General features: G+C 40.3%; 1 protein-coding gene and 1 long non-coding RNA gene across 7 annotated transcripts in view; one reads left to right on the top strand and one right to left on the bottom strand.

Moving 5' to 3' along the window:
* The window catches only part of ralylb (RALY RNA binding protein like b), a 152054-nt gene that overhangs the window by 13551 nt on the left and 116890 nt on the right, over positions 1-21613 (bottom strand). For all 6 annotated transcript variants that reach the window (XM_023950100.2, XM_023950099.2, XM_078938318.1 and 3 more), the window contains 3 exons: positions 8603-8678; positions 7713-7760; positions 2143-2324 (listed from right to left, as the gene is read on the bottom strand). In XM_023950100.2, the coding sequence (XP_023805868.1) occupies positions 2143-2324; positions 7713-7760; positions 8603-8678 (306 nt within the window). The remainder of the gene's footprint in view (positions 1-2142; positions 2325-7712; positions 7761-8602; positions 8679-21613) is intronic.
* Positions 1668-20714, top strand: LOC144988193 (uncharacterized). Its single transcript, XR_013652025.1, has 4 exons — positions 1668-1897; positions 19970-20025; positions 20161-20204; positions 20284-20714. It is a non-coding gene; the product is annotated as an uncharacterized LOC144988193 (long non-coding RNA).

Genomic DNA, 21613 nt, shown 5'->3' with positions numbered 1-21613 from the left:
GCCGGCGTGGAAAAAGAGCCTCCCAGCGGTTGGTGTGCAGGCTCTTCGTCTTGCTTTTTACTGCTGTGTGAAATGACGAGGGCTAACTTTATTTGTTCAATAAACAGTTTAAACCTCGTCTGACTTTTAGGGTGTGAAATATAAAAACAACAAAACATCGTAATACAGTAATAAACGTGAATACAGAGTTTGAAGAACTTTATAGGGAGCATAATAGTCACATTAAACAGCTGGGTGCTGAATATTCTGCATTATTATTATGGTCTGTTGGACCAGCTGTCACAAACAAATCCATATGTGGGGTAAAAACTCCTGATTTTTGTCTGTTTAATGCAGATTTCTTTTATTTTGGAGTCAATGGCTCTTTTCCTGTTTCCACTCTGGATCTTTTCTGCCAAAAGAAATTTGTTCTTTGTTCACTTTGGGGGGGTTAGGAGCAGCTGCTTTCAGAAAGTAGCGACTTCCCGTGCGCCAAAAATGAGTTGGATGTGGGTGAAAGATCCAGGGGTTTTCCAAAATAAAACTTCCTTCAGATTTAAATTAAACAGAAAAACATCAGGTCGTGTTTTTTTTCAGCCTGGTACCGGTCTGCGACCCGCGGGTTGGATACCACTGGTTTAGGGAACAGGCTAAGAAAGCTTTGACCTACTAGAATTATAAAGGATTGATTTCTCAGTATAGCATTGCCAAAAGTGTGAATCCTGGCTCAGTGTTTCCCTACTTGGGATGGGGGGTTAAATCTCCAGATGGTTCCAAGCCTGAAAGATTCTGCTCAAAGATTCCCGTCTCAGAAAACGGGCCAAATCTAGAGGAAGAAAGTCAGGGGTGACAACCAACGACACTTGACTTTAGCACGTTAGGAGAAGCTCAAAGAAAAACCCAATCAAAAGATAAGATCTGACAAATGTGTTCATGGATTTCACCCAAATACGCCTAATCCTGCTAAAAATGTAGTTAAAATTGGAAACATTTTCCCTAAAGAGGTAAAAATGCTGCCAGTGGGGTAAGAACAATAGACATGAAATTTTTTTATTTTATTCTTGTCAGTAAGACACGTTTTCTTGAATTAACATTAGTTTGCTTTTAAAAGACTTTCTTAATAAGACAAGTTTTTTTTTTAAATGAAGGACTTTTTAATTTCTCATAAATTACCTTAATGTCCCTTTGCATAATCCCAACCCATGTAAAGTTTTTTCATTTTCATCACTGATTTTGTTTCTGCACAGTGAATAAACAGAGAAAACTGACCCCAGATTTGTGAAAATAAGCTAGAAAAGGGGAAAATCAAAGGTGAAAAATTGAAAACGTCTGGCAGTGTGTCATGCAAATGCAGCCTTTTTGGTCTGTGCTACTGGGCTGGCCTAGTCCTGTGCAACCTGAGTGGTTCCCGCTGCCCCTCCAACCCACCCTGCTGTTTGGACAACCTAACCTCATTTTGTTGTTCAATCCGTCTCAGCCAAAGTCAATACAAACCGGCATTTTTCATGGTCTTGGCAAAAAGCAAATTAGTCTCCCTGGCATAGAGCGGCTCTGCTGTGACACAGAATTCACCGACTCCTATCAAAAGCACTTCCCCTCTCTTCTTTTTTTTTCCCTTTTAAGGTGATACCAGCAGCTGACAGAGCCCAGCAAGCTGCTCCTGCTGATAACGCCGGCCTGGACCCTGACAGAGAAACAAACGCTGCAGAGCCTTTCACCCAAAACAGATCCGGACCGACGCCGGAGAAAAAGCCCACTGACCAGCCGCCGCTCTGCAGGAACGCCCCCCCCCCCCCCTCCCATCTCACATTAATTACATTTTAAATATTTGAATGCATCTGCAGTTAATGAGAGGCCTGAATGACATCCAGATGGATGCTGGGTAACCAGAGCGGATTTGTTTGCTTTTTGGCTGCCGGTAAGCGAGCTGGAGTTTATAATTGTGTTTGCAATTTCTGCTGTGTGGTTTCTTGGGAATGAAATGGCTTTTTCTAATGCACAGATGAGTTATGCTGCTGTTTTTTTCCTCCTGCCGGGGACAGTTTGGGCCGATGCATTAGTCTTTAGAAGGGACAAAACTGCATTAGCATAATTGGGCTGCGATCTCTGAAGGACAGTAATCAGCAAACTCTGGCGGACACAAAGGCCAGCAGAAACGCTTACGCTTGACGCCCGACGAGGAAGACGATGTAGGAGGTCTGGAGGATGAAGAAGAGGAGGAGGAGGAGGTTTTCACTGGAAAGGAGGTCTTCCCACGGCGAGAGGAAGGAGCGAGCACCCTGGAGCGTTTCAGGGGGATCACAGCTCTGGGTGGGGGAGCCACTCTGCCGTGGTAGTCAAAAAGCCTTAAGAGGAGAAAAACTTCAAATATTAAACCTGTAAAAATGAGTCAAAAATTCATAAAATAAAATTAAAAGAATTGAAAGAAGCAGAAAAAAACGCCAATCGGTAGGAAAAATTGTTTTACCAAGAATTCCTCTTTTAAGAAAAAAGTTCTAGTGATGTTTTCTAGTATTATTTTCATGTTGGAAAAACTTTATAGTAACATTATTCTTCTTGCAATAAATAAAATAAGTCGATTTTCTTAAATAGAGGGTCTTTTTAAGACTCAATTTTTGCAGTGAACCTTTGATATAAACTGCAAATTTTTCAAATCGAGGTTTTTTTGGTTGTAAATCTTAACGATCTTAATATTTAGACAAACGACTGCATGTGTGAGGTTATTAAACTTGTTTTAAGAAAATAAATCTCTGTAATGACTCAGTTGCGTGTAAAAGTTATCTTTAATTATTCTCAAAGATGTTTTTATTCCATGTTAAAATTTGTGTTTTTTACAATAACCTAAATGGATATAGTGATGATAGTGAGGGGTCTCACTCCGACAGTTTTTTCTTTTAATGTGAAAATGAGCTGCAAGATTCCAGGACCAAAAGATGTATTATTGTAGGAATATTTTAGATGTGACTTCTTTTCTTTATCGGAATACGAAATTCCTACACATCATCTGATTCCAACAATTTATTTACTGATGTTGAACAGCTAAATTCTGCAAACTCTTTGCCCTTTGTAAAGCTTTATTTTACACATTCAAGAAATTTTACCAAGTTGATGTAACTTTTCTTAGCACTACACCTATTCTATGCTTTTTTTCAAAATCAGCACTATCAAGAATGTTGGTCTCATTAAAAACAATCATCTAGAAAATTGGAAATTATCATTAGAATAAATCAAAATCCTCTTGACAATAGAAAAACTGTATTTAGGACTGAGACATCCAAAGACATCATTTTGGAAACATAAATGTAGATTTATGTTCCAACAATAAGTGCTAGCTTTAGATTTTATGTGGATTTTTTTAAGATGAGTCAGCTAGATTATAATATTGTTCATATTTTGTTCAAAAATCTGTCATTTTTACTTTTTACACTCGATTTTCTGTCACTATAATCAGAGTGAACCACAATTAAACTCATAAAAACTCAAAACATACTTGTTACTGGGCAGAATAGCATTGCATGTGAAGTAATTTTATCTAACAGTTGCCTTTTTGAATGCAAAAAGTTGGACAAGATTTCTTAATTACTTGTTGCATAGACAGCACATTTTACTACTTTCAAAAACTCTTGTTGCAAAGCATAAAGAGGATTCGTGCACTCCGTCCTAAAGGCTTTAACTCATTATTTAAGAAATCGTTTCTAAACAGATTCGAAGAAATATCAAATTTTTTCCTATAAAAATCAGATTAAGACAAAATCTGGAATTTTTGCTCAAATCGGGTAATTTCAAACTGAGGAGAAATCTAATATTCCCTAAAAATGAACCAAGAGGAGAGTGCTGAATGTTAAATGAAGACTGTCACAGCCCTCCATAGGTTTGACATTTACTAAATAGAAAATGTCTCCACAGTAAAGCGCTCTGATTGCTGGCAAATGAATGAGAAAGAAAAACAAGCGTTCCTCCGTGGACATGTGGAAATTGCATGCTTGATGAGTGCGGCCATTTTGACAGGATGACTACTTCATTAAGCCTCTCCGATGAGGCTGCTGGACTGTTCCTGACAAGAGAGACTTTTAATCAGGACGAGTCGCTCAGAACGATTTGATTGACCATTTGCCAAACCCCCACCTCAGACGGATGCCAGGCGGCGGGGAGAGGCGTGTAATTATTCTGTTGTTGTTGAAAATGCTGGCCTTGAATATTTAGATTTGTATGCTCTAAAGTGGCGTGTGCAGAGAAGTGAGGCTTTCATTTAGCCTTTCACAGATCCAGTCAAACGAGCAGAAGTGTGTGGAGAGGATTAAATTGTCCTTTAGTGGCTCTAATTAAAGGCTTATGCATGTCTTGCTAACAAGCTCAGATGGAAAATTGTAAACGCAAATGGATTTTTTTTTGCCATAATTTAAATTTAGGAGAATTTTTGGGAAAAAGCTTTGCCTCCTACATCAATTTATCAGTTTGCTTATCATCAACAAACCACAGGGATCATCTGTTTGTTTATTTTGGAATAAAATGTCATTTCAGAGAAAAATGATGTAAGATGGAAAAATGTCTGGTAAAAGCGTCTCTATAAAGGGGTTTTAATGGGATTCCCGTCACTCTCTCCTTTGAATGCCAATTAACAGAAGCTAGCATTTCCATTTAAATGTGTCTTTAAAGACCCACTCAGATGACAGTGGGTGTTTCTTAACATGTTCTTGTGGCCTTTTTCTAATGATGCTAAGAAAATGAGGCGTAACATTGTGTTTTTTCATTGTTTCTTTATTCATATTGTTGTCAATCAGGGATAAAATGCTGATTGAATTTGTGAGATAGAAAACACGCTGGGAAAGCCATAAGCTCCCTGCTACAAGCTCTCGGCAACAGTGAGGGGAAAGGGGGACGGGCTTGCTCACAACTCAGAGGTGAATTTCTGATGAACTCTTGCCGCTCTGTAAAAAAGAACAGGTTTTAGGATTGCGGCAAAAAAATAAAAGGCAACTTTGAAAATTGATCAAAAGATGATCGGAGTGGGAATCTCCAGCTGTAAGGATTGCTACATTCACCATTTTTTAAAAAAAGTTACAGATTGGTGACAGGGTTCTCCATATGTTTTCTCTTTGTTTACAAACTTAAAAGTCTATAATTTGGCCTAAAATAAACTTTTACATGTGTTTTTTCATATATTTACATATGACAGGATTTAAGGACACATTTGGATCTGGGCTTGCCTGCAAAATCCAGCAATTTTCAGCCCGAGAAGTTTAATTTTCATTGCTCCTCCGAAGCATCAGTAGCATGTTTTCTGCACCTAAAAGCCGCAATTTTTTTCCAAAATGATCCGGAGTGTCTTTTTTATGGGTTGATTCTGGTTGTTTACTGATGTCGATTTGAAGAGGATAAGCACAGTTGTTAATGATTTGTCTGTTTAAAACAGTTATACGAGTTTTCTGACGTAACGGTTTCCTTCCTTTTATTTTGAAAATCCCGTACTGTTATTGACATTTATTTGTCCTGGGATGTGTTCTTTACTTGGATCAATGTTTTCTGTTGTTTTTATTTTATTAGCCTATTTACTGTTCAAATTGATGTTTTAATATGATGTAAACATTTGAAAAACATGTCTAAAATGTTTGTTTGTTTTCCCTTTCGGCTTTTCCCATCAGGGGTCGCCACAGCGAATGAGTCGCACGGTAAACTTGGCTATGTTTTACGCCGGATGCCCTTCCTGACGCAACCCTCTCAAAGCAACCGGGCTTGGGACCGGCACAGAAGTGGAGAAGGGAACAGGGAGCAGCCCGGAGTCGAACCCTGGTTTCACGGATGGAAGGCGCCGCCAACCAGCACGAACATGTCTAAAATGTGTTCTTACAAATTTGAATGCAATATGTAAGACACTATGTAAAACTCAACATCCATATTTGAAAACTATTTGGTATTTTGCCAAGCGTTTAAAATTATAATTCAGCTTCGGCCACAAATTGAAAAAGACCGCTCATTGGCGGTGCGCCATAATAGTGCAGAAAATTTAGTCTGTGTCTAAATACCCTTTCAAAAAAGCAGTTTGAAAAGCATTTTGGACATCATGCTTATCTTTTAAAGGCAAATATGATGTCACAGATTTCCCAAAGTTTGCAAAACTTTTTATGAACCCACTAATGATAAAAACTTAGATGGTTTATAAAAAATCAATTTAAATACATTTTTCTACATGAAAAATTGTTCAAATGCAATGCATTTATTTGATTTGATTTGATTTATTGATTTTTTTCAAGCATTGTAGTCAAAGCAATAAAAAAAATTACACATATTTATCAAACTCATTACAGAAATGATGAAATGCATAGATTAAAAAGACAGAAAACAAAACAAAAATGTCACTTAAATCACATTTGCTTAATTAAATACAGTGATCATTAACTGAAGTATAAGTAGAGTTTGATTTATTGCTTGAAAAGGAGTGGGAAGAAGCAAGCTTATATTATCCCACCCCTACTGAGTTCATTCATTTGATAGTTTTACAGAGTTTTAAATCCGGTTCTGATCAGATAGATTCTCTTCAAGTAACAAAATCCAGTGCCTAGAAATGATTGATGATCTTCAGAAAACATTCATTCATGATTTCAGTAAACAGTAACGATACCGATATGTAATAATAATTGATTATCATTAGAACACATGATAAGATTAAACCAGAAATTATTGCTACACATTGCAGATCAAGTAAATAAAATCAATAGCTTATTGATTGTAATTTAAACATTTAAACATTTCAGTAATCATTATTGCACATTACAATGTAACACTCATTGGTTGTAATTAAAACCAATGAGTGTTACATTGGTCTATATTTGCCAATCTAGTGAGCATCGGTACAAACTGGTTTTTCACAAAGACTTCTGGGTCATTTCTATGGGAGTGGATTGTGGAATTATAGATTTGGACATCTTATAAAAAGCCCTATAGTGGACTAAGAAGTAAAAGAATTCTGACACAACCCAAGTCTTTTTTTTTAGAGAGATCCAAGTATAAACATGCAATGAAACAACTGAAAATGCCGTTTTCTACACTGTCTGCTGCTAATTTACGTTATACAATTTACATACAGGATTCCACTTAATTTAGCTTCACCTTGAACAGAAAAAAACACTTTTTTTCATATAATTAAAAAATTCACTTAAAGATTTTAGTGCTTCAGCGTGGAGAAGGATTTCATTCTGAAATGTTCCTTCTTATGATAACTAGAACCCGATCGCCGGCTGACAATTACCAGAAGCAAAACTATTTACATGAATTTCAACATGACGCGTGTCGAGGAGTCTGCGCCTTCACCAGGAGAGTCTCTCATGTCCCAGGAATGGGTGGACCAAAGACCAAGTTTCTAATATCATTTTATTATTTTTTATGACAAGTACTTTTTGTCGGGTGTGTTATATCTGGTAAAAACTACCCAGCAAAAGTGATGGGGTAACTTTTTATAGTGTTCTAGGGTTAAGACAGCTATAGTTTTTCTAGCTTTCAATAAAAATATTTCTGAATACAAATCCTGGCTTTTACATCCTTTATTTACCTGCTTCCTTTTGCCTCAGTGAACAACCCTTTTTTCTGATCAAACACTGAACCAAACAGCAGATTCTATTGTGTGGAACACAACAAACACCCACCTTTTTATGTGCAAAGTTTCACAAGTAAACGGGACTCAGTTTACTTGGAATATTTTAGGAAAATAAGAACAAAATGAGATAAAAGATACGCACCTGCTGTAAAAATCATCCCTGTAGTAATCGTAATCAAACTCATAACCGCTGTGAAAGACAGAGGAGCAACGTTTAGTTCAAATCTGATGAACACGTCAAACTCTAAACAGTGATGCTCTCGCTTATCTTTAAAAATACAACATTATTAGGGGTAAACGCAGGTAGAAACGAGAGAAAAACAAGATATTTTCTTCCACCCTGGGGAGGAAAATCAATGTTAGAAGCTGAGGATGGTGACGGATGCAGAATGCAGAGAGCTAAATAAAATCAAGCCAGGAGGCACAACAAAGGAGCTGCTTTTCTCACTTGTCAGGCATCTTAACAAGGATTAATGCATTACTATTTCAATCTAAAATAAGTGAGCCGTTGGTTTTCGCCTCCTCTGTTCCTGATCCATAATTACCATGCCACATCCTGGATGCTTTACAGCTGCGGCTGGAAAATACAAATGAGGCTTTATGCAAAACCCAACCAGTTAACCCTGAAGAGAACAAAGAGGCAGAAAATAAACGGATCAAATAGAAACGGCGGAAAAAAGCGTCCATGTTGGACGGCGAAACGCAAGGACGGCAACAAAGTTTGGGACCAAAACAAACAGGAAAACAAACAAAGCAGGATAACTTTCTTTCAGGAATGATTATTGAGTCTGTTTTTTACTCTACTGTCTCACCTCCTTCTTCTATGTGACAACCCAACACAAGGAGAGGTTTGTTCGAGTTCAACCAAGGCTGAGGTTCAGCGAAAAAAAAAAAAAAAGTAACATAACACTGAGGCAAAGAGAAAAAAAGATCCTGAGATCCGAAGATTACTGAGAGTTACATCAGCAGGAGGTGGATAATATTCATAACAGGAGCCCAAACGTTGCATGTTGAAAGGGGAGCAGATCTTACCTGTAAACTGCTGAGAGCGGCCGTTTGGAGCCCGCCTTAGGCCTGTATGGCTTTGGCTCACCTGCCATGTTTATGTCTGTAAGAAGAAGAAAAAAAAAAGGACAAAATCTCAATTAATGGATGGATTTTAAAGAGTTAGTCACATTGCACTACTGGTAACTGTCTTTTTTCCCCTGATTTGAGGCTTTTACTTAAAGATTGTCCATGAAATTTGTTGGATTAGACTCTTTTTTCATCCCAGATTCTTAAATTATTTTCTTTTTTTTTTATCGAGAGTCTGAAAATTGAAAACTGAAAATTGACCTAAAATCTGTTTAAAGACCCCCCAAATAACACTGACTAAGAATTTAAGTACGGTAAAATGTTGTTCTTGTTCTCAAAACCCATCAGGAGTAAACTAAAGAAGCAACCAGAATGGCCTTTCCCCGTTCTCCTGCTGGCTCTTTGATTCAGATTGATCTGGCCTTGACCACCATCGACGTCTGGGCTCTGGTCTTCACCTGGTCCGAGGTCATCACATGCATGTCTGCGGCCCAGAGCCCAACCGCCAAAGACTACGGACTATTCATGCTTCACTCTTAAATCTTTCAATCACACTTTCAAGATGTCTCTCATTGAAGTGTAACTTCCATTAACCTTATAAATGCGTCACGACACACAACAACGGTACGTTCCATTTTTTGAATGTCTCTTGAGGTATGTGCCTCAACCGACCTGCAATCACACCTGCACTCCTATTAGGATGCAACCACTCCTTGAACAAACAGCCCTCTAGTCCACGGTCCCGGAAAACCCCAACAACCTGAAGCACCCATTCAGGTCGTGATTGAGGCTGAAATTTCAAAAGGCAGAGTGTAAAACTGGAAACCTGGCTGCACACCACTATAAAGAATTACGTTTTCAACAACTGAAAGAAAAAAAATGTGCAAAAAAGGATCCAACAGACATTTTTACCTACAACTAAGTCTAGCGCTCAAACCTTCAACTTTTCCTTTAGATAAACTCAACTTTTCTACCAGATTTGCAGCAGAACCACTCAGTCATGCAGCATTTTACATGTTCTTTCCTTTTCATGCTGCAGAGTTTATGCTTTCTGTTGGCAGGCTGACTGCCCTTCAGCCAACCGGTCGGAATCAAAGCAAAAAGGCGTGAAAAAGGTGACAAACAGAGCTGAGCAGCTTCCTGGATGCAGACACGAAGCGTTCCGTTCCGGCCTCAAGCGCATCTGTCAAATGTCGGAGACATCCGTGCCTTGAGACGAAAACACGCATGAGAGGACATCTGAAATCTCCCACTCTCATTCAAACAAACCTAAATGCTGATTAAATAAATGTCCACAGCATGGCAGACATGTTGGCATCATGCAGGTGCAAACTACAAATGGAAATTTGGAAAAACAAAATGCAAATTTAAGTAAAAAAGCGACTTTAAGAAGAACACATAATTACAAAACATGATTTAGTCTGAGGACAACATGAATCATTATCATTGAGTGACGGCAACAGAAACGGATCATTTCAAGCGAAAACTAGAAGATTTAGTTTCCAATGTGGCCGAATCCCCGTGTTTTATTGTCCAGACTATCTCACAACCTTTTGCTCGTAGGCAGTGAGCCACTAGTGGCCGTTTCATAAAATTTGAGTTTAATACCAACAGCTATTGGCAATCATCAGGGCACACTTGAGAAAGCTTTTTGTGAAGTCACTTTAAAGAAGAGGACTGTGCGAAGCGCCTGTAGCTACACGGATCACTTTAAAGGCTCCTTCACACATATTGTTGTTTTTGCTTGCAAACGCTGCTCCAACCATCACTTTTTCCCTTCGAGCGGCACACATTTGCTTCAATTATTTATGAGTCTGTCCTTCCTGCCAACGCCAAATAAGAGGAAGCACCCAAATCCCCAGGAGTGGAATCGCACCGGGCCGGAAACAAAAAAGCTGTTGGCAAAGTCTTGCCTCCTTCATCTTCCAGTGAGAAACAGGATTAAACTCCGGTCTGATCGTACTCCTACAACTGTGTGACCAAACGAGCGTGCAGACCTCACAGAACATGTTAAGAACCAATTATAATGACAACTAAGAAATACATTAGTTTTTGCCCATTAACTGCAATGTCTGCTGTAGTAGTAGAAATATTTTCTGCCAAAACATTTAATAATTTACCGTATTTTTTGGGCTATAAGTATAGCCCAAAAAATATATATATAAATATATATATATAGTAAAAGAAGAAAAAAAAAACATACAAGTTGAACTTTTGTAAGAAATGTATTCAACAAAAGAACAGACGTTTCACCTTAAAGGCAAATCATAATATAGGAATAGATGAATATATGTGCGTTTCATGATACACTGATGCTTATACAAGGTCGTGTCAAACAGCCACTACGTACATTTTGCGCATAATGCGCAGAAAAAAATCAGTCATACATAAATATATGTAAAAAAGTGGGAAAAGTTGTGGTCTTTATGTGATATTTTTACTGATGTTTCACGAATGATTGAACCACATTGAACAAATAGTATAAATGAACCACGCAAAGAACACATAAAGCAATGTAATACCTGAACCGTGCGTGATCAATGCGCTGTTTATATGCAATTCATTATCGATTCATGTGCAGATTACCTAATATTGAGGTGATGTGTGCGCCGTATATGCGATAGAACTGTTATACATCATGCGTGAAAAGTCTGTTAGACGTATGCGTAGTTTAACGACGTAGAATAGGTGTAATCTGAGTAGTTGTCAACCAACCACACATTTTTAACAGCTCAAAACTGAATTCAAATAAAGACCCGTCGGCCAAAACCCTCGACTCACATCTGCACACATCGAGGAATGCAAGGACACTGATGAATTACATATATCACACGTGTCACGTAAAACTGAAGCGTCATGCGTGGACACTGCGCAGAATGGACCTACAGTAGTGGCAGTGTGACACAGCCTTTAGCCTCAGGAAACACAAGAGAAATTGAGTACATTGGCAACACATATCAACAATTATTCAGATAACCGTAGCATATAGAACATGCTAACAAGTCCACTAGACTCTTTATATCACTTCAAATAACTCAATCCATTGAGATCTTTATCCACTGCGTTGCTTTGGACCAATTCCGCAGAGCACGACGTGATGCGCTCAACTCTGGTTCTTGAACGCGCTTTTGTGTTTGTACCTACAGTTTTCTTTCACAGCTCTATTCCGATACCTGAAAGACTTGGTGTCAAATCATTTCGGTCGGACACAAACTGCAAAAATCCATTTGTCTTTCATAATCAATTTTTGGTAATTCCATAAATCAAAAAGTATGATACCAATGCGTTACTACAAAATCCAAGTCCTAGATTGGTCAAAGATCTACTGATTTAGCTTTCATTACACGTTCAGTGGACAAGAGTTTTGTAGGTGAAGCCAGAATGGGACAGAGCAGCTCTTTTTCTTCTGCATGGCTGTCAGTAGCAAATATTGATATACACACCAGCAGTGCCCTCTAGTGGTTGCTGTTTTTTTTTGATCGCATGTAACTGAGTTTGTCGCACCCCTGGCCAAACTATATATATAAAAAAAAAAGTATGCAAAATATACTACAAAAGATTTGGCAACTTAAATCCCAAACTCAATGAAATCAGAGGAATGGTTGGACGCTCTCCTCTGGTTTTTTGTCTTGAAGCTGGTGGAGTTTTGCCTCGTTGCCTCTGCTTGGAGGATGGGAGAGCTCCAGCTTCTCTGATATTAGCCGTCAGGAGAAATTTGACTCAAAAATTGAGCCCATTAGAGGAATTTAGAGATGATTCTCCCTGGGAAACTATGCTGAGAAAAAGAGGAAATCTGCGATCAACTGATTTTCGAGACAGAAAGGAGTCTAACAGATGAAATCACACTGACAGGTGATCACAAAGGATTTACAGCAGATTACAGCATGCTGGGTAATTGGACTACAACTTTTTTTTAATATTAACTGTAGGGTTTGGTTTGGTTGTATTTTGGTCACTTCTCTCGTGTTCATTAGTTTGTATCGTTGACTGTCTGGCAGCTCAATCTGCAGCTTGCTAAGAACCGTGGTTCTGCGGCGCCAACCAGTCTCCAAGGGTTTTTAAGGTTGATGTTCTGTCCGCGCAGAAAACAAAAACATGCACCAGCTTGCAGATGCGTGAACAAAGAAATGTGTGTTTTCCCCGCTCGGGCAATATTTTCAGATACCTTTGAGTTTCCTCTCACCAGAGGAGACTCTGTGTCTGTCTGCAGATAGCGCCGCAGCATTAGCATGAATAAATATTTAAGGCTGCGTCGCTGCTGACTGAGAAATCAGGGAGACAAATCAAGGGGGTGAACTGCAGAGGTTGCGACGGATAAGTAATCACTGCAGACAGACCTGTGCTTCTCTGTCAAGAAAACAAGGACCCGTGACTCCCTGAAGGAAGCTGCCCGTGTGTTTTATTGCTCTCATTTGCAGCCGTACATCTCTGTCACCTTCAGACTGCTCTTCCTCGTGCCTCGTTTTCGGCCCTCGTCTTTACCCCATCCCTCAATGTCTGCTCCTGCCTCTCTTTATCACTTTGCCTTTTTCTTGCTCACTAAGCCTGATTGCCACCCCTCCTTCCTGTCACGTATTCTTCCTTTGTCTCTTTGCCATAAGAACGCTCATTATGATGGATTTAAGCACTCTGCATCACCTATAGGCTCTTTCAATGTGGCACCTGAGCTGCTAATGAAAGCCTCGCGTTTTCCTTTATGAACAAGAAGGGAGCGACAACACAGTAATGGAGGCTCTGAATAAATCTGAATAAAACGAGTGAGTCCGGAAAAAAGGAGGAAGGACATGTTTATTTGTTTGTCTTTTGGGCAGATATCAATTATTCATAGTTAGGAAGGAAGATAAGTGGTATTTGGAGTAGAAGTGAATGTACTGCCATCAAATTTAGAATAACACAAACATCAACAATTAACTCTATTTAAAAAATAAAAAGCTCCTACAAGTGCAGAGAATAACAGGCTCAGCAATTTAGTTTATTTTTTAGGTTAAAAAAACGAATTTGCTACAAGTTTTCCTTGTAAATAGAATAAAACTTCAACATAAATTAAATTATTTATCTTTGTAATAATTTTAAACGAAATCAAAAAGTGCAGGGAGTTCCTTGGCACACTAGCATGTCTTCTAAGGTCAAATAAAGATCAAAATAAATAAGAAGGTCCCTGAAGTTTTGACAAGTAATTAAAACAAAGTTAAAAAAAATCAGGAGTGACTTAAATCGTCAGTACTGTAGTCCTAATTAAGAAGGATGAGACCGTGGTGCAAAAAGCAAAGTTGATCCGTGTGTTCTCCAACCAAACAGCTTCTTTAAGTCGCAGAAAGCTCGCCGAAGATGCGAGGACTGATGAGGATGGGGCAAAAAGAAACAGTTTGGAAGTCGCTTATAAGTGAAGAGCCGTATTTAGCTTTAGTTGTTTTTTTATCTCAGTGCGAGGAGGGCAAACGTTTATTTTTTAACACGCAATTAACTGCGTTAAGACATTTGCGTTAACGCGTTGTTAATGCATTAAACGTGACAGCAGGAGTTGCTAGTAGTGTGAAGCTACAATCACAACGGCCGCTGCAACTCGCGTTCAAGTGACCATTTTTAATGAAAAGTCTATGTAATGGCACGGTTACATAGCGGGCTTCGGCATTCAGAATTCTCACGCGTTGCTACGCACATTTTTAAGTCCGTTTTCAGGCTCTATGTACTAGTTGGCCATTCACTGATCGCACACTGCAATTTCAACTAGTTTAACTTCAGTTGACTTTTAAATTGCGAAACAGCTGAACTTTGACCAATCAGGAACTCAGATTTGGGAGTGATGTTTGGGTTGTGTCCCTTTTGAAACTCGGAAGTGCCAGCAAACATCAACATGGGCGAGTATGTAATAATTGCGGTTTGTGCCCAGCTGGAATTATATGACACAAATTTCTTCATTTGGGCTGCACGGTGGCGCAGTGGTTAGCACTCTTGCCTCATAGCAAGAAAGCCCCTGGTTTCAGGTCCCCACAGCTGGGGAACATCAATGGGGGACCTTTCTGTGTGGACTTTGCATGTTCTCCCCGTGTATGCCTGGGTTTTCCCCAGGGACTCCAACTTCCTCCCACCATCCAAAAACATGCTTCATAGGTTCAGTGGTTACTCTTAGTTGCCCCTAGCTGTGAATGTGAGTGTGCATGGTGAGTGATTGCTGCCCTGTGATGGACGCCTCCCCTGCTTTTACCCGCAAGTGGCCTGGATAGGCTCCGGCAGCCCCGTGACCCCAAAAGGGACCAAACGGATTAGAAAATGAAGAATTCATGTATCGGAAAAGAGATGTGAAAACATACAGTCTGGAGTAAAACTACCAAATATACACTGCTTTGACATTTTGCACCAAGACTCTTTCAACTGTTGGTGGCCGTAGTAAAAAGTAGAAGAAGCCCCTCCCTCCTTCTCTTGTGCTTGTCCGGTGTGACCACCACAGGCTAAATGCACAATCATTGCCTCTGCTGTTTCATGTCTTCCTCTGTTTGACAGAAAGAGGAAAAAACACAGCAAATAGCCGGAGGCTTTAGAGAAGAGCTAGCAGGCAACGGGTATGAGGAGTTAACACAAGGCCACCGAGCAGCAGAGACAGACAAAGAGGGTTTCAATGCACACAGGCAGCATCCTGAAAGACACGCCGACAACAGCACTCAGCATTCAGAACAGAAAAATGAACACAGGCTATTTTTGAAAATGGGAACATACAGATGGATCTGTGTATGAGACAAACCACCAATGAAGCTTTATTATTCATGAAGATGCTTGAATCTCAAGCAGAGATTTGTTGCAAGGCTCCTTTGACCCATTTGACTGACTCAAGTCTTGTTTATTTATAGGTTGGTACCTTTCTGCCATGTGTGTTCTTGTAAACCTTTCTGCTCTAAAGGTTTCACCGGGAAAACAGATGAGAGAGACAGCCTGATTAAATTATGATTAGGATGAAATTGACCATGATCAGAATTACGTCCACTGAGGGACAGAAATTTCAAACAAGCAGCTCAGGCTAAGTTAGGGTGACACAAAACGCTCAGCAGCCCACATCCAGCTGGTTTTGGCGGTTTCTGACCGGACGCTGCTGTGATGCAGCACAAAAGCTGTCATTATGAAAATTGGTGAGTACTGGTAAGTCATTGTGCGTAAGCCTCGACTTAAGGCTGAACAACGGTCGGCACTCCTGCCTCTGACCCTGGTTCTATGTGGACTTTTGCACGTTTCCTCATGCGTGAGTTTGTTCTCTCCAGGGACTCCGGCTTCCTCCCACTCCCCAAAAACATGCTTCATAGGTTAATTGGTCCCTCTAAAGGGTCTCTAGGTGTGAATGTGTGTGTGGGAGTGGTTGTTGTGTGCCCTGCTACAGACCGTCCAGGGTTTACTCCCCTTTCGCCCGTGAGTAGCCAGGACAGGCTCCAGCAACCCCACGATCCCAAAAGGGAGATAGCGGGTTAAGAATAGATGGGCCTAACTTGATGCTCATCATCCAACCCTCAAAAACAAAAGGTGCACTGCAAAGAAAAAAACAGGCCTCTTAAAAATAAGTCAAACTTTTTACCTCGTTGGCAGATTTTCTGTAATTAAGCAAATGATGTGGTAAGAAAAAATAAATAAATAAGTTAAAACTACTTCAGTTTTCTCAAACTGAGGTTATTTTGCTATTGAAGCCGTTCTTGGAAGACAGAAAGTAAGTTTTTATGATACACCTATAGTTTTTCCACTGCTTTTTGTTGGAACCATGCATTTAAACTGCAATAAATTCATCAGCTTTTCTGTATTTTTATTTACTTCTTGAGATCTGAAACAAAGCCATCCTATAACTAAAATGCTAAAACAAATCTTGAGTTAAAAATAACTGTGGCATGAGTTTAGTGATTTTTGCTTCCATGTTCTGACTTCAGCTGCATTATTCATTTTGGATTGAGCTCAAACAAAACATTACAAGTACAAGCAAAAAAGGGTTAGCAGCTGTTTCTCAGGGAGAACGTCACTTTTTTTTCTTCTTTGGTCCTACAATCACAAAGTTTTCCTAAACGCAGAAAAAATGATGACACTTTTTTTATTCTGCTTTCCTAAGCATCAAATGTGGAATATTTAATTCCTCTCTCCTCACCAAAAGCTGTGCTGTCACTCGAGCTGCACATCAAATTGCAGAAATGCCGCACAGGTGACTGACTACAATAAACCCTTTTTGAGACACATCAGCGAGACCCTTCCCTGAATGACTAATGCGCTCTTTTCTTTTGCAGAAAGCCAGGGAAAAAAAAGAATCCCCACAGACGAGAACAGGTGGATTCACATGACGTTTGTCACTTTCTGTTTTGTGTATTCCTTCATTTTAACCTCCTCCTTCTCTTTGAACAAAAGCCAACTGTCTGATGAGGTAAACTTAAAAAAACAGGGTAAGAGAGGGAGCACTGCAAAGGCAGCTAATATAGGAAAGAAGACTGTCGTCTACGTTCCAACCACCTGATTAATGAACACGGGAGCTGTGAATTGCCGTTGAGGAAAAATCACACGAGAGGGTAAAGTATGAAGGAGGTGGTGGACGAACACAGGGGGAATTTCATCTCTTTGCCGGATTAAGCTCAGACGTCTTTGATCTGAGCTCCGTGCTGAAGCGACGAGCTGGACTGGTCTGCGAGCGAGGAAAGCACCAGATATCAGATGAAGATATTGCTGCCCGGTGCCAAAAAATCAGGAGCTGCAGGCGAAGCGCCTCCTCGTGAGGACCTCAACAGATGCTCCTTTCATCTAAAGTATGAACTGATAAAAGGCCGTCGTGCAGGTGTAAGCTGGAGAGAAAATCTCAAAGGGAATGCAATAAAATGGGATAACTGGAATGAGGTCCTCCAGCCTCTCGGTGTTTACACTTCCTGCTTTCATTTCCTGGACATTAGCACAATGTTTCTGTGCCCGAGGAGCCGGCAGTCAAGGTCAAACCGCAATGATGTTTTCTCAGAGGGGAAAAGAACATTTTAAACAGAAAATCGATTTGTTTACCGACACCTCTCAGCAGGAGCAGAGTGGGGAGTCGTCTAATCACGTGGAAGCAGAATGGAGAGGTGAGGGACGGTCAGCATTTCAAAGGCTCAGCTCCTATGATCTTTGAAGATCAAATATATAAAAAGACCTGTTCAGGTGGACCGTGAATTAAATGTCATTAGATGCTGCCACGGCTCGCCACAGTTTTCTGCTCAACTTTAAAATCACCACTGACATGTTGCGATCTTTCATGGTGCAAAGACAATTTAACCCGGGTCATTTTTATTGGTGCAGTTTGGGCTGCCATTACAAAACATCATTTTCTTTGACTGTTCAGCCTGTGGGGGCTCTTTTTTATACCAATTCAAAGAATGTTTTGCTCTCTTTTTTGGTAAAGAGAAAGTTTAAATGAAACTTAATTTGGTGATACTTGTATTGATTTAAAATCCTGTCAAGGCGATATGTATTTAATTACTTATGAGCGCCCTTCAGCGTCTGACTCTTGTTTCCCACTCAAACCCCCAGCCGCTAGTTGGCAGCATCGCACACTGAGCCTCTTATAGCAGCTCTACACCTACACAAAAAACTATAAGATCTCTGAGAAGCAGCTTGTTTTGCTGTTATGACACATGAACTGCTTCGTTTTTACTTGGGATGGGTACAGAGCCAAAGCTCTGTGCCATGTTGCTGCCAGTATCATAAAAACGAGGATTGCGGTGGTTTGTAGCGGCTCAGATAAGAACGAGTGAAGCGCTGCAGCTGCGAGGGCATCAGCTGAAATTCTATCGGCAAAGCGGGCCAAAGTTCTGCAGAACCTCACAGCAATAGATTCTAGTTCAGTGACCTGATGGATCAGAGGGATGAGTACAAGGGTCCGAAAAAAAGGCGATGAGCGTTACTGAACAACACTAACGAGCTGATATGGGGGGACGGAAAAATCCACTGCAAAGATTACAAACCCTAGCTAACCGCTGAAACAGTTTTTTTTTACCATAGCCTAATTTAAATGCACAAGCTTAAAAAAATGTGAGCTGCTTTTAACGCTTTTAACACCTTGTCTCAGATAAATCTCCACTAAACATCCTTTTCGAACATCCATGCTGCATCTCAACCTTTTGCTCTGCAGCCTCACAGTCTGACTTTCCGCCCGCTGCCCTGCCTCGGTTCACCCCCTTGGTGCTGCACAAATCCAGGTCCAGTGGGATGAGCTCATAATCCTGACCGCTTCAGGCACTGGCGGAACAGATTAAGGCTCCGCTTGAGACTACGTCCTTCTGTGGGACCTGCAGACCCCGTCAGAACCCTCGTGCATGCTGGGAAGGATGCACTTCAAAAGGTGTACGATTTGGGCTGCCGGACAGATGAGCACGACTCAGTGGGAAGGATGAAGACAAATACAGCAACAGCAACTGTTGTGAATATCAAACCATTGTCTTTTCTCAAATCCACAACCTGTAATTCTGTCCTGCAGCCGTCCTGGACCGCAGAACCAGGTTGTTTTCCCAATTCTTCTTTATTACTGCACCACATACACAAAATCCCACACAACTAGGCACATAGCACCCGAGGAAAAGGAATTTCTGAGATAGTAAACAACCCCCCCAAATTAAATAAAAAATCCATGCACAAAATGATGACATCACAACGGGCAATGACCATAAAAAAAATAAAATGGGACACCATGTTTTATGGGGCTCAAAAAATAAATAAAAATGAGATTAAAATATCCTCTAATGGAGCCAAAACAGGAGTCGGGCTATCCAAAGGTAGTTTTAAAATTATTATGGGATGGCCACAGGACCATTGACTTGGTAGCCACTTTGTGGCCAAGTTGTGAAATTAGTGGCTTTTCAGATTTCCGCACAACACGGGAAAAAAGGTTCGAGTGATCCTTCCTACTCATTACCAGCTAAGTCTCGTTGACCTTTGACCTCGTGAAGAGGCTGCCATCTTGAATTTGTCCCCCACCAAAAAAATCAAACCAAATAAAAATAAAGTAGTAGCCTATACAAATGTAAACTCCTCCTAGGGATTTTGATCTATCGCAGCGTCATTGAGAAGCTACTAGGGGAAAAAAATGTTTTTGATTTTAAACGCTGTTAGCAGTTAGGAGAACAGAAAAGTGGCGTTCTCCAGTTGCTCGCACATTTTCCTGCTGTAACATTGTGAAAATATGGTATGGGAGTCTTTGGCTCAAGCTGAATGAAACGATATGACATGATATAATCAATCTAGGATTGCAGGCGTGGTTAACAAATAACCTCCGTTGCCAAGGAAATCCAAAAAATGTACTTTTGCTGATTCTTCTACAAATGTCATAAACCCGTTTGTCCTCCCCAGGTGACCCAAAAATGAAATGGTTGCTATGGAGAAGAATCCAACAACAAATCGGCAAGGTAGGGTCACGCCTCCCTACAATGCCTAGCATCTGCCCTAAAATTCCTATATGGACCTTTAGGTTTCTTTTATACCAGAAAACTGTGAAGTCCTGACAATAATGTGTGACTTTCAAAACAAATGATCCTCTGCAGGAGCCTCCTGCATGCAAAGAGAAGAGCCCAAGCAAGAAAATGGAGTGAGATGTCCGTCCTCATCTTCATGTTTCAGCACGTTCACATCGACGCATGACTGACGTCTGTATTTCTCTTTGTCAGACTGCTTGATCGGAGCTTTGCAGATAGGACCCAATCCCATCATAGCCTTGTCACTCTGCATGTTCTGCTTCTTCATAACAAAAGCAAGAAAATGAAACGGCCTTTCTGTCAGGGCTGGGTGAATGTGGGAACGTATACAGAACAGGGTCTCAATTATTACTTGTTTGCGCTCTGCTTTTTCTCGTTGCATACAGATCCTGAATGCTACCTGAAAAAAAAAGTACAAAGGAGTCTTGGAGAATATCATTTCATGACAATTCTGTCAAGTTTTTTCATCACCAATAAAAGCCGCAGGATGTCTTTTCTTGCCCACATAAAAGGAAGAAAAAATGGATAAAAGTTTGGATACGTTTTAACTGCATCTTATGTGGCGGCCAAAGCGTGTGGAACGGATTAAATAGAGAGCGGCAGACTCTGACAGCTCCACCAAAGATTGTGTCAAGCATGATTTGTTTTCCTTCCCGTGGCCATATTCCAAAAAAAAAAAGACGAAAAAAAAGAACTTAAGGTAAAATGAGGCAAAGCAAGAAAATATTTCAAGTCCGGAAAGCAGACAGCAAACTCTCACCAACTCGTCACATCCACTCCTGCTTTTTGACATGCTTTGAGATGCATGGAGGACATTTGGCAGAAGCTCAGATGTTCTGCACCCCCCCCCCCCCCCCCAGCGCTGGCTTTGAAGCCAGGTGAATGAGCAGTGTACATTTCTTTGTAAAAAGAAGTCAGCTAATGTGGCCTCATAACAGCATCTTTACTAGACCTTCAGCTTCTCCCGGGCAGACTTGCAGGTCCTCCTTGTTGCTAGGTAACAGCTCATGGGTGCTCCTCTGACGGCGGGGTGTTATGTCTGAATTGGGGTCTCAAAATCTAGGGTTCTCTTGTGGGACATCATACTGTCACCAGTTCAGGTAACGCAGGTGGGATGGCAGGTTTGAAAAATTACAGGAACATAATCATGGGGAACATAATTATTTACGGGGTGTAAATAAATATTTGGATTCTTTAAAGTTCTCCTCTCCTTTGCCAGCTGCTACATCCACCTTGTCAAATAAAAAGCCAGTGGAAAACATGACAGGGTCGCTCAGGATTACAGTTACTATGGTAATTCGTTTAAACGAGATGTCTCTATTTAGTGGCTGCAGCAAAGAGATGAAAGAAGATCTTTTTTTTTTTTTTTACAGAAAATCAGGTAAATAGGGTTTCAACACATTAGAAGCAGGCTTTAAACCACTTTGCTAAAGTGGAAGCAGAGCATTTAATTTGCTAGTTCATGTTCCAACCATCACCTGGGATCACGACCTGTTTGTTGTGAATGAACGGATCACTAAAG

Source organism: Oryzias latipes, chromosome 20, assembly GCF_053564925.1.
Source record: "Oryzias latipes strain Hd-rR chromosome 20, Olatipes_Hd-rR_3.1".
Classification (NCBI taxonomy): domain Eukaryota; kingdom Metazoa; phylum Chordata; class Actinopteri; order Beloniformes; family Adrianichthyidae; genus Oryzias; species Oryzias latipes.
Note: the sequence above shows the minus strand (reverse complement) of the source record. Positions and strands in the feature narration are given on the sequence as shown.